Genomic DNA, 12563 nt, shown 5'->3' with positions numbered 1-12563 from the left:
ATCTTCACGTTTTCACCTGTTCCTGTTAAAGGAGTTTATGCTGATGCCAGTCAGGAGTCCATGTCCTGGGGGAAACACCTCTTGGGGCTAGGCACTTACTCTTATCAGGTCTCAGGCAGGTCTACTTGGCAGTTGCAGAGAGGCCTCATGAGCATGGTGTGTACCGTAGCTCAGAACAGAGTTCAGCTATCTGACTTTTGGAGTCACTTAGGTAGCCTGGGATGAAGAGAGTGGGTTCAGTCTTCATTCTCAGAGATCAGGGCAGGCCTCAAGTACGAAGAACATTCTTCTAAGGGACAAGTCAGATCTCAAGCATCAGGGCAGTCCTCTGGGGCACCAAGATGGGCCTCAAGCAGCAGGGCAATCCTCTGGGGAACAAGGCAGGTCTCACGCATGCAGGCAGTTCTAGGGAACACAGCAGTCCTTCCTCTTTTAATCAGGGATGTGAGATTTCTATCGCCCGTTGCCTGGGACATATTGTTTGGGGTCAAGGGCAGCGAGTTTTCATGTTTATTTTGTCCTTGGGACAAGTAGGCCCAACCCCCTGCAGCACAAACCCTTTGGCTGCCAGTTTAAAGAGCAGGGAACTGTCTGCAGTTGCGGTAATATGTGTGTCCATTCAAAATACGCTTCGAACTTGTATTTATGGTTCATTAATGAAAAGCCTTCAATATTTAGGGTGAGAGCTGTAAATAAACGTTTTAAGGTCACACTGGACTTCTGGCAGTGATTCAAGGAAAAAAAGACACACGTTTGAAAGGTTTAACACTATGAGGCTCAGTGTAATTCTCCCAGAATGCTCTCTGATTAAATGAAAATGTTTGCAGAAGCTTGTAAGCCAGAGCTACGATTCTTTTCTTTCAAAATAAAATGTTCAGAAAAAAATGCACATAGGGAATTTTAGGTGCTATTTCTTTGAAGTGTCACTTGGTTAAATTTGTTGATGCATGCTAGTATTTCCCAAAAATATTCCTAATTGAAAAATCAGTGTAACCATTTTCAACAAGATTATGGGACACATGAAAATAAACAAGCACTGGCAAAGCCAACCAATCCATTTGTTTGTGATTTCGTCAATGCATGTCTTGTTTTGACATGGCGTTTGTGACACTTTATTGTTGTGAAACCTGCCAGGCCTTCACCATTGTAACAAACACTGGCAAAAAGAAAAAAAAGGTTTTGGTCTCAAAAAGCACACGTTGCCACCAGTGGTGTAACAATGGCACTGCAGCCCCCCTCGAAGGGGCCTCCTCAGCACAGCACCTGCCCGAGTGAGTCTGGAAGGGAGGGCCCTCCATCTTCTTTGCAGGCCCACCGCCCCCCCTCCAGTTTCATTACTTTACTGACTGCCACAGTAGTTCCTGGCACTGAACAAAACTACTTTGTGTGCCAGTATGCTCCTTGTGGAAGAGAGAATGTGGTCACTAGCAGTAAAGCCAGACGATAGATAGAGAAATAGAAGTTTAATAAAAACAAAATGTATTTTTTAACACCAGACCTAATTAGGGACCATGGGCCAGATGTAGCAAGGCTTTTTCGCCGTTTGCGAGGCACAAAAGCCCTCACGCGATGCAGAAACGCATTTTGCGAGTCGGAACCGACTCGCAAATTGCGTTTCCGACTCGCAAATAGGAAGGGGTGTTCCCTTCCTATTTGCGACTCGCAACGCGATGTAAGTTGGTCGCGGTCGCAAATCAACTCGCAGTTACCATCCACTTGAGGTGGATGATAACTCATTCGCAAGCTGGAAGGGGTCCCTATGGGACCCCTTCCCCTTTGTGAATGATCACAAAAATATTTTTTCAGAGCAGGCAGTGGTCCTGTGGACCACTGCCTGCTCTGAAAAAACCCGAAACAAAAGGTTTCGGTATTTTTTTCTAAGTGCAGCTCGTTTTCCTTTAAGGAAAACGGGCTGCAGATGGAAAAAAAAAAACTTCTTTATTGAAAAGCAGTCACGGGCATGGTGGTCTGCTGTCTCCAGCAGGCCACCATCCCCGTGAGTGCCCAGACTCGCAATGGGGTCGCAAACTACGGCCTACCTCATTAATATTAATGAGGTGGGTCTTTGCGTCCCCATTGCGAGTCGCAGAAGGTGTCTGAGACACCTTTCTGCATAGCAAATTGCAACTCGCAATTTGCCACCTACTTACATCTGGCCCCATATTCTTAAAGAAAGTCACAAAAGTGCACCCAAGGTATATGTCTTTGAATTAGTAGCTTTCGTGAATTCAAGAACTTCCAGAAGTAGACGAGGAAATCGGACTCCTGGAAAATATTTGTGAACTGTGTTTTAGCACCAGCAAGTATCCATGTGTAGATTTGCTCATGTGATCATCTAATGAGTGTTTACAAGTTCACTCTTCCTCCTACCATGTTTTTCCCAACCCTGAAAAAACTTCTACTTCTGCCACTTTCAGGAATACATTTCCACCCTTTCTCATTATGGGATTAGAGAAGAGCTGGTAAAATCCTTAAATTAGTAGATTTGCAGACTTACAGGCATTCCAGCCCTGGATCTAATGCTTACTGCTTCCTTCAGCCCCAGTATGTAGATCTGCGGAAAGGTGGCAAAATAAGAAAATTGCTATAGTAGGTATTGAAATTGCAAGCATTCAAGCCCTACTATAGTAGTAGTTATTTCATAATCAGAGAGGCTATTATCAGAGCTTTTACATAGAGAGATTGCTTTCATAAGTTGCCGCGCTACAAGGTACCAAAAGTAGATTTTTTTTACAGGACAAGTAGATTTAAGAAGCAACCTGTCCCATGGACAAGTAGATATTTTAATAAATTCTACACCCCTGTGTAATGTCTGCAGCTCCAAGAGTGTACTGAAGAGTGGCCCTGGAGGTCTAATATTTATACCAGGTGCCAGCCTTTGAAATAAAGGGATTGGCTATAATTCCCTATATCTAGTTCTGGAAAGTTCTTCTTTTCCGTGTCAAGGCTCCAAGAAGTCTGGGGTGGCAAAGGACTAGTGCATGTTCCATTTTATTTGCAGGAGGCAAAGCCTTTTGAAATGTAAGTAGGACGGGCTGGGTACAGTTCGGACCCCAACCATCCTGTCCACACCTCATTGTCTCACTGTCTGGCAGGAATATATAAACACCAACAGAAGAGCCATTCACTGCCATGTTACCCAGGACACTGGTGAATTGCACACATGGTTTAGATATGAAAATGTCAACTTTCCAGAATTGCCATTTTCAGAATTCTGACCTAAAGTCCGACCTTGCCATTAAAGAGGATTTTGAATTACAATTAATTTGAATGTAAACATCATACTTCTTTCTGCTCCCAATCAAACGTAATCACCTAATAAATGTATTTAGGTAACACCATGTTAGTCAATAGGAGAGAGCCCTATACACTAAGCAACAAGACAGTTGGCTTGTATCTACTTTATTTGTTGATTTTGAGCTTGGTCATTATCTCCACTAGTTTCCCTTTCCCATCCAGTGCTGCCTTTCCTTCCTATCTATGCACGTAGCTCATTTGTAAAGTTAAGGTTCTCCTTACCCTGCCAATCTCCTTTTCATTCTGAGATGTCTTTGACAATATGATTCAGTGTCAGATCTTATTTTCTACTGTGATTTTGATTTTCTAACACATTTTGGTGTAATTCCCTTATGTGCTAAAACAAACAAAATTTGTTTGTTCAAAAAAGCTCTTTTCACTGCATAGACATGAATTCCATGAAACTGAAAATAAGAAGTTACTTAATGAAAGTGATGTATGTTTGCAGGATGTGTAACAAGCAAAATGAAACTGTGTTGAGCTGATGGTTAAAGTTCTGGGGCAGGTCGTCCCTGAGTGACTAAAACAAAGGGTTTTTATGCATTGTTTCACTCTAAAAGCATGAGAGCTTTCTTTGTTACCCCCTCACCAAACATGAGGCAGCATTATGAAACGCTATCCTTGCATGAGGTAATCTGAAATATGTGCATGTAAAAGACACAGTAGCAGGCTTTCTCATAATATTGCTGATAGTGAACAACGGTAAGCATTAATAAAGTTACCTTATGCTCCTATATTGCATGAAAAAGCAAAGAAAAATCATCATTTCACAGTATGAATTCATTTGTATATAACAATTTAATGTTGCTAACCAGTGAGCAGGAACAGAGATCATAGATCATACAAGGTCACAGATGGTGATATTCACAACAGTTCCATGAAAGAAAGCATTAAGGTTACCTACTAATCCAACCAATTTGTTTTTTAAGTCCCCATTGCGATTAGTTTATGTGCACATGGGAAAGCTGTGAAATTTAAATGTTGAACATTTAACTCACATTGTTGCCTTTAGAAAGGAATACAGCAAGGAAAAATATAGGCATCCTTCACCCCTTTTTACTATTTCAGATAAAACATCCCTAGTTAGGTTGAGCGCAAGCGCTTTGACCTGTTGAAAGTATTGTGGGCTTTTAACCATGTCACACCCATCACTTTCACTGGTTCATGGGCTTACCTTTCAAAAATCACTTGATGTTATTGGTAAATGCTTTAAGTTTGTCCTGCCTTGAGGCTGTTTTTGTCATGCCTCGCAGACTTCCTCTGTTACATGGATTATTGCACGATTGCCAATGTTCTTCAGCATGGGCAAACTATTTCTTTTCTCTCTCCCCTCCGTGCTGCATGGAGGCCATGGTGTTTACAGTGCGAACAGGCACAACAGCGTGAACTCGATCGGTGGTACTGGAGCGCTGGTCACATTGTTCACAGTTACCTAATCAAAGTCATTTCTTGTGGCTCTCTCCTTAAAACACTTGAAATTAGTGAATGCTCTACGTAAAACAGAAATCCTCAAAGTGAAAGTGGCTCTCCCGGCACAGCAGAAGAGCCGATACTACCATATTTACGGCACCCGGGAAAATTCAACCCATAATGCTTAGCAGGGCATTACTTTTACAAAACACTTTGTGCTCAGAACTCAGCCTGTGGTGGTCCTAGGACGAAGGGACTGCCACCAAAACATTTACAACAGTGTGCTCTTTCTGTCTGCATCATCTTTGAGTCCCCACTCTAGGTTAGTGGGGACCCCAACATAATAACCCCTTGTCTGTTTAAGCTCTCTTATGGCTGGAACTTTTGTTTTACAGCTGGGAATAGCTTGTGGTTTAAGGGCCATGTTTGTAATATCATTGTTATGGGCCTGCTACCCTGAATGTATGTAATGTATTATGTCCTTTAAGGGCTAAATATATGGTTACACTGCATTATTTATTGCCATTTTCTTTTTGTGTGGTTATGCCCTCTATGGGCTAACTATATAGTTACATAACCATGTTTCTTACAAATGCTATTTTCATATTGGTGTCCTCTAGGGGCTGTTCTAAGCTTTACAGTCATATCAACATAATAAAATATTTGTGGAACGGAAACGTGTCCCATATTGCTCTGCAGGGCATTACTCTTACAAAACATTTTTGCTCATAACTCAACCTGTGGTGGGCCTAGGGCAATGAGAGCACCTTCAAAACATTGACCACAATGTGCTCTTTCTATCTACATCACCTCTGATAGTAGGGACTCCAAAATAATAACCCCTACCACTATTCATTATCTTTTTAGGCTTTCTTATGGTTGGAACTTTTGTTTTGCAGCTGAGAGAAGTTATGTTTTATGGGCCTTGTTTGTAATATCATTGCAATATTCCTGCTAGCCTTGAAAATGTGTAATACACTGTGTCCTCTAGGGGCTAAATGTATGGTTACATTGCATTACTTTCTCTCATTCTTTTTTCATGTTGTTATGCTCTGTAAGGACTGACTGTATGCATACATGACCATGTTTCTTTCAAATGCTATTTTTATTGTGGTGTCCTCTAGGGGCTGTTCTGAACATTGCAGTCAACATACTATAATATTTGGGGCACTAAAACTCATCCCATAATGCTTTGCAGGGCATTACTTTTACAAAACTTTTTTGCTTAGCATGTGGTGGTCCCAGGACAATGGAACCACCTTCAAAATGCTCTTTCTGTCTACATCATCTCTAAGCCCCCACACTAGGTTAGTGGGGACTCCAAAATAATACCCCTGCAACCATTCAGTGTCTTTTAAGCTTTCTCATGGCTAAAACATTTGTTTTACACCTGGGAGAAGTTTTGTTTTAAAGGTCTTGTTAGTAATATCATTGCAGTATGCCTGCTAGTTCTACAATGCCCTCTAGGGGCTAAGTATATGGTTACACTGCATTACTTTCTCCTGATTTTTTCATGGGGTTATCCCCCATAGGGGCTAACAATATGGTTATTTGACCATGTTTCTGACAAATGATATTTTTATTATGGTGCCCCCTAGAGGCTGTTTTGAGCATTACAGTCTAATGCCAAATGTTTATTTCTGATAAACGTTTATATGATAATTGTATATGTTTTAATAATCTCTCCTTATTACAATTATGACCATAATTCAGGCCAATTTAACATCCTTATTACACTATGACTGGATACTCTTGATATGGTTGGGTGACCCTTCTAGTTTATTTCTCCTCTGGGCTGTCTTTTGTCTTTTTGAGGGGAATTGTGTTAGCCAGCCAGCAACATTCGTGGTTGGGTGGTGAAAGTGGTATTCTATTAGAATTAGTATGGCAGATTTAAATTAAGATGCTAATTGGCCACAATCTCATTTTATGCTGCAGATAGAGGAAGAAGGTAAACAAAATTGTTTTAGTTATATGCAGGGCCACTGGAATTATATGGCAGGAAAATACAAAATTATGAGGCAGGGTTGACCACTTTATCCGTCAAGAAAACTCCAGGTCTGAAGTTACAATGCCAATAGCTCAAGCAAATGTGAGACCTATTGCATCACAAGTGCTTGTTTTTGGAGCTGCAGTTACATGTTGAATTGTTGGAAATTTCAGTACTGTAATATTAAATGATTAGTAAGTTACCACACCTTTTTCCTATTTTTTTCAGGTCCATTGTTTTGGCTTTTAGTAAAAACTCCTAAGAAAGCAGCTCAACCAAGCATATACCTTGCTGTGGCAGAGGAAATGGAAGGCATATCTGGCAAATACTTTGATGGCTTAAAAGAAAAGCAGCCAGCCCCAAAGGCTGAAGATGAACAAACTGCGAGGATGCTCTGGGAAAAAAGTTCAGAACTGGTGCATTTGAAAGATACACTAGCTATTCCTGTATGTGAACAAAATCAAATCTGTAAATGACAAACAATGTGACACCTTGTTGAATTCATATGTGAAATGTATTTGTTTTTAATAAATTGGAAGATAAAAGTTGTGATGTATCCTTTTTTAGTCTTTGTATGTTTAACAACAGTGAGTGATGTGAGCTTGTGTGTATATTTTTATACATACATGCATATATCAGATAGAACATATATTTATATATGCAGAAACACATGGTGTAGTATTTTATTTACTACCATTGTTAAATGTTGGGAAAAGTCATGAATCACGAGGTGAAGCCTCGGGTGAGTCATGCTTGCCCTCCCCTCTCTTAACAATGGCAATAAATAGAATGTACTACTCTGCTTTTCTGAATGCATATTTTATGCCATGATATTTTTTCATATGTACTTCTTTTAAGAAAGTGTGTTTAACCAAAACCAGGATGCAATGAGTTACTTTTGTGCAGTATTGTAAAATCACATTGAAGAGATCTCATGGCTATTGGGAGAGTTATTTCTCTCTGTAAACTAATTGTCACACGCAGTCTATGAGTCAAGAAAAACAGTAAAGCATGTTTTTCCATATCAGTGTTAACGCACTGTGAAGATTAAATCAATTTTGACCATTGCACTGTGGTAAAAAATGTGTGAATGTGTTTTAATTAGTACAGTTGCTCTAAATGGCGTGTGATAGGGCCACATTTATTTCCACTGCCAATGGCTTAAATAAGTATATCAATATGTAAATTACACAGCAGCAGTTGACCATATGTAATTATGATTCAGAGGCACTTTCCATTGAAAATAAATTTGTATTCTTCACAGACAGATCTGCACCACATATTGCACTCACTGTATGTAATTAAGGTTGGCATATCAACTTTTCTGTAGTTCCGTTCAGGGATGAAAAAAGTTGAAGGTGGGTGAAATAGGATGGACAAAGGGTAGGCAAAAATATGTTTTCCCATTTTAACTCTCTTTGGAAATGTTGGTTGCTGCCTCTTCAAAAAATGCTGAATGATTTATGCCAAACTTTGCATTAATGTAAAACTTCAATCAGAAAGCGTATGTTTTGTTGTTTGGTGTAAATCTGTTCACTAGTTTTTGAAATATTAGGGTTTAACAAAAGTACTGGGCAGGATCGGAAATGTTAACTGTACTTTAGATGTTGTTGGTTAAAATCATTATATAAAAAAATCTCAATTTCTCTTAATCATTTTTGAATTTTCCACAATGTGATTGGCTGATGAATAGAAATGTCATGTTGCTCCAAACAAATTAGTATTCACCAAAACCAGTGCAGCACAGTTATTCTTGAATTCTCCATGTGTCCTACAATGAAAAACACATTTTATCATACAAAGACATGTTGTGTCTTTTATGCACAATAGCAACTGTATGATTGAAAGTGTCTATATTATCCAAGGTGGAGGGCACATTCAGATAGTTATTGACTGTAGTAAGACTTTCAGCTTTGCCTTAGACAGTCCAAATTAACTCCTTTTTCTTTTTTTTTTTTACTTGGGTCCTCGTACATTATCACCATTAAGCTCTGTTCAGGTGCACTAACCTCAAGAGCACAGACAATCAATGACCATCTAGGTCCCAAGATGAAACCAACTCCCAACCTAGCCAGGTCAGGGCGAATAATCATTGGACACTAAACATTAAATGTCTCAGATCTTTAAAACAACCCGTATTCGATTTCCATGCCTCCTTGGTTCTCTTTTATCTACTTCTTTAAAGAAAAGAACAGAACTTCTCCATTCCTTCCAGTTGGGGCGGGGGGTAATTTGAGCCCAACTTCTACACACTTCCCTTCTCACAAGTAATGTTAGGATAAACACCAACCCTCTTTGATAAAGGTTACGATTAAGGGAGGAGAAAGAAAGGAGGAAGGTCAGTGTTGATAGTTAATACGAGGGCTCATTTCGCAAGACCCAGAGAGTTAGAAACTGTCTTGCCCACCTCTGACCAGAATCCCTGTAGTTTTGGACACGAGGCAAACATATGGACATCATCTGCCTCTAAACTGCCACACCGCTTACACTCTGAGGTTACCCTGCTTCTCTTTATCTTTGCCAGCCTCTCAGGGGTCCAATACGCCCTATAAAGGGTAAAAAGATTATTTCTCCTTAATGCGACTGCTTTAACCACCAAGTACAGTGTGGCTAAGGATGCTTGCCATATTTTTTCCAGCTCCTCCTCTGGTGTATGTCCACTCTATTTCCTATATAGTGGTTGAGGTACAGTCTCGACTCTTGATAGAAAATGTTAGTACCATCGAGAAACCTCTTTCTTTATATCAGCGGTTACCAGTAAATCCTGCTCCAATTGAGTTGGTTCCGGGCTGAGACCTCCCTGACTTTTAAGCCACTTATTAACCTGGGACACCTTGAATCTGGACAAAGACCCTTGCGTCTTGTGGTTCCAAAACTCCCAACTCAAAACTGTCCCATCCCCGATTACCTGCCCTCATCTGGTGACTCCACTGCATTTAAAGGGTCCCTGGTGAATCCCAAATTGGCACTGATTTACTATAATAACCGATACCAAGAAAAGATATTATTTCATACCAACTAATGGCGGCTGCTCGTGGACATTTCAGCCTAACTTTAAAAAATTTGGGCCCCAGATTTGTACGAGAGACCATTTACGCGATAACCTGTCATCATTGCCCTGAGCATAGATCCCATTATTGAGGCATCTGGGGACAACAATAATATCCTATTATTCCTTAGTTGGTATGACCAACAGTACAACTGCAGATCAGAAAGGGCCAAGCCACCCACACCCGCCTTCCTCCTCATTTTCTTCCAGGATAGACGAACTCCTTTGCTGGCCCAGATAAAAGAAGTAATTTTTGCCTGTAATTTTAAGATAGCTTTTTTGTCAAAATGTAAAGGGATATTGTCAAATAAAAAAGTAATCTTCAGTAAAATGGACATCTTAATCAAATTAACACAACCATAAATTGTAAGAGGCAAATTTCCCCAATTCCTCAAGAGAGCCCCAACCTCCATAACCACCTTATCTAGGTTCTTGGAAGCGAACTCCCCCTGATCTTGTGTTATCCTTATACCCAAGTACCTCATCTCAGGAACCTTTCTAGGGTCTTCATAATTTTGATTCCAGGTCATTCTCTCCGTTTTCCCTTTGTTTATTTTATAACCTGCCAATTTTGAAAAGGTCATTACTTCTTTTAGAAGATTTGGAATCGCCGACATAACATCAGAGGTAAAACCATTAAATCATCTGCGTACAACGCAATTTTCCTATAGAAATCACCGACCACAAAAGGTCTTATATAATCACTTGACCTCAAGCTTTCTGCAAAGGGTTCAATATATAAATCGAAAAGGATCGGGGAAAGAGGGCACCCTTGCCTAGTACCTCTTCCTATCTCTACTTTCGGTGACAAGACACCAATAACCAATATTTTCGCAGATGGTGCACTATATATCTTTATTAACATATTAATTAGATACTCGCTTATTCCAAAGTGGGCTAGGGCAGCCATAAGATATTTCCAATTCACTCGGTCAAATGCCTTAGTGGCATCCACCGTTACGACTGCCAGAGGAATATCTAAAATCGTAGCCAAATCAATGGAGCCTATTAGGGAATGGTTAAGATCTCTCATATTCCTACCCAGCAGGAATCCCTGTTGATCCTGGTGTATCAATTGTCCAGCCACTGTATTCAGACGCCCTGCCAAAATACTGGAAAAAAAACCCTTATAATCGCTATTTAGCAGCGGTATCGGTCTGTAGGACTGGCATTTCAAAGGATTCTTACCAGGTTTAAACAGTAATGTGATTGCCGCATCATTCCAAGAATTTGGGATAGGAAAACCCTCCAACAGTATAGCATTAAACAACTGCACCCAAACTGGAATAATAACTTCTTCCAACGCCACGTAAAGCTCACTGGGAATCCCATCAGGTCCTGCCGCTTCCCTTTCTTTACTCTTTTAACAGTGGCTAAAGTCTCAGAGCCTGATGTTGCCCTGCCCAAACTTTCTGCTTCCTCACTTGATAATTTTGAAAGATGCTTCTGTCCAAGCCACGCATTTATAACCCCAACGTCTGGTCTAAATCTTCCTTGTATAGCTTCTGGAAGTAGGACTGAAATGCAACGATTATCCCAGAATTATCCTGGACCACCGCACCAATACCCCATACATAACCTTCTTGATATTATTCTAGCGCAGCTCCAATCTACTCTTCCAAGCTAACAGTTTTCCACAACTTTCGCCATGTATAACGTTACGCGCTCTACTAGCTTCCTATTTCTGATCCACTTTTACCTCCTGCATAGCACTGAATTTTGCCTGAAAATCTCCTAGATGCTCTAGCGCTGCCCCCCTACCAGCCTCACTAACTGTGCCTGCCTTTAACACCTCTTCTGCCCTCACAATCTCCCCCTCCAGTTCAAGTTATTGGGACCTCTCATGCCTCACCCAGTGAGCCGCTAAACGAGTTATCGTCCCCTTTAACCACGCCTTGTATGTGTCTCATACCACATAAACCGGGGCAGATGCCATATTGCAACAGAAAAACTCCTGCGACTGTTGTAATAACTGTGAACTAGTTGAAGCTGTGTTTCCTCCTACCCCTCCTTCTGCTGGATTTTTAACAATAAGGCAGAATGATCCAATAAATGGATAGGCGTCTGATCCAAATCACCAACTCTTTCAATCATTTTTCTCTCAACAAGAAAATAATCTAACCTAGAATAGTGACCATTCTTTTTACTGTGGAAAGTATACTCCCTACTTTCCCCACTCAATTTCCACAATACATCCCATAAATCAACATTTTCCATCATGCCTGACAGATAAGTTCTCATTTTTGGAGAATTAATTTGTATTCTCTCCGAGGACCTGTCTAAGGTGTTATCCAATAACACATTAACGTACCCCCTCCAGGGAAAATTGGGGCTTTAAACTTGAGAAGGCTATCAAATAGTTTAGACAATGGAGTGATATCATCCACATTTGGCCCATAATAACTAATTAATATATAGACAACATCATAGGCCTTTATCTCCGCAATTATCCACTGCCCTCCTTTATCCATCTTACACCAAACTAAGCTTACCCTTGAATTTGCTTTAATGACCAAAGCAACCCCTTTAGAACAACACAACTGTTCCGTAGCAATTATAGATCCCACCCATCCTAACTTGGAAAAAAGATCCTTACATTCCTGCCTCAGGAGATGAGTCTCCTGAAGCATCAATATCTGGGCTTGACTATCTTTGAAGTATTGCAAAATCAATCGGCGACTTTTAACAACCCGTAGTCCTTTGACATCCCAAAAAAAAGGATAGCCCACGATTTCCTCATGCTTCTCTCTGCCAAACCCATTCAGACCAGACAGATTTCAACTGAACCCTTCCCCCCAAAAACCCAATTTATATGTC

The 12563-nt window shown here is 40.4% G+C and overlaps 1 protein-coding gene across 4 annotated transcripts in view; it reads left to right on the top strand.

The window, feature by feature from the left end:
* Positions 1–7245, top strand: part of RDH13 (retinol dehydrogenase 13) — a 198673-nt gene extending 191428 nt beyond the window's left edge. For all 4 annotated transcript variants that reach the window (XM_069235146.1, XM_069235145.1, XM_069235144.1 and 1 more), the window contains one exon: positions 6926–7245. In XM_069235146.1, the coding sequence (XP_069091247.1) occupies positions 6926–7173 (248 nt within the window). In that variant the 3' untranslated portion in view covers positions 7174–7245. The remainder of the gene's footprint in view (positions 1–6925) is intronic.
* The last annotated feature ends 5318 nt before the right edge of the window (positions 7246–12563 follow it).

Source organism: Pleurodeles waltl, chromosome 5 (genome assembly GCF_031143425.1).
Source record: "Pleurodeles waltl isolate 20211129_DDA chromosome 5, aPleWal1.hap1.20221129, whole genome shotgun sequence".
NCBI classification, from domain to species: Eukaryota; Metazoa; Chordata; class Amphibia; order Caudata; family Salamandridae; genus Pleurodeles; species Pleurodeles waltl.
Note: the sequence above shows the minus strand (reverse complement) of the source record. Positions and strands in the feature narration are given on the sequence as shown.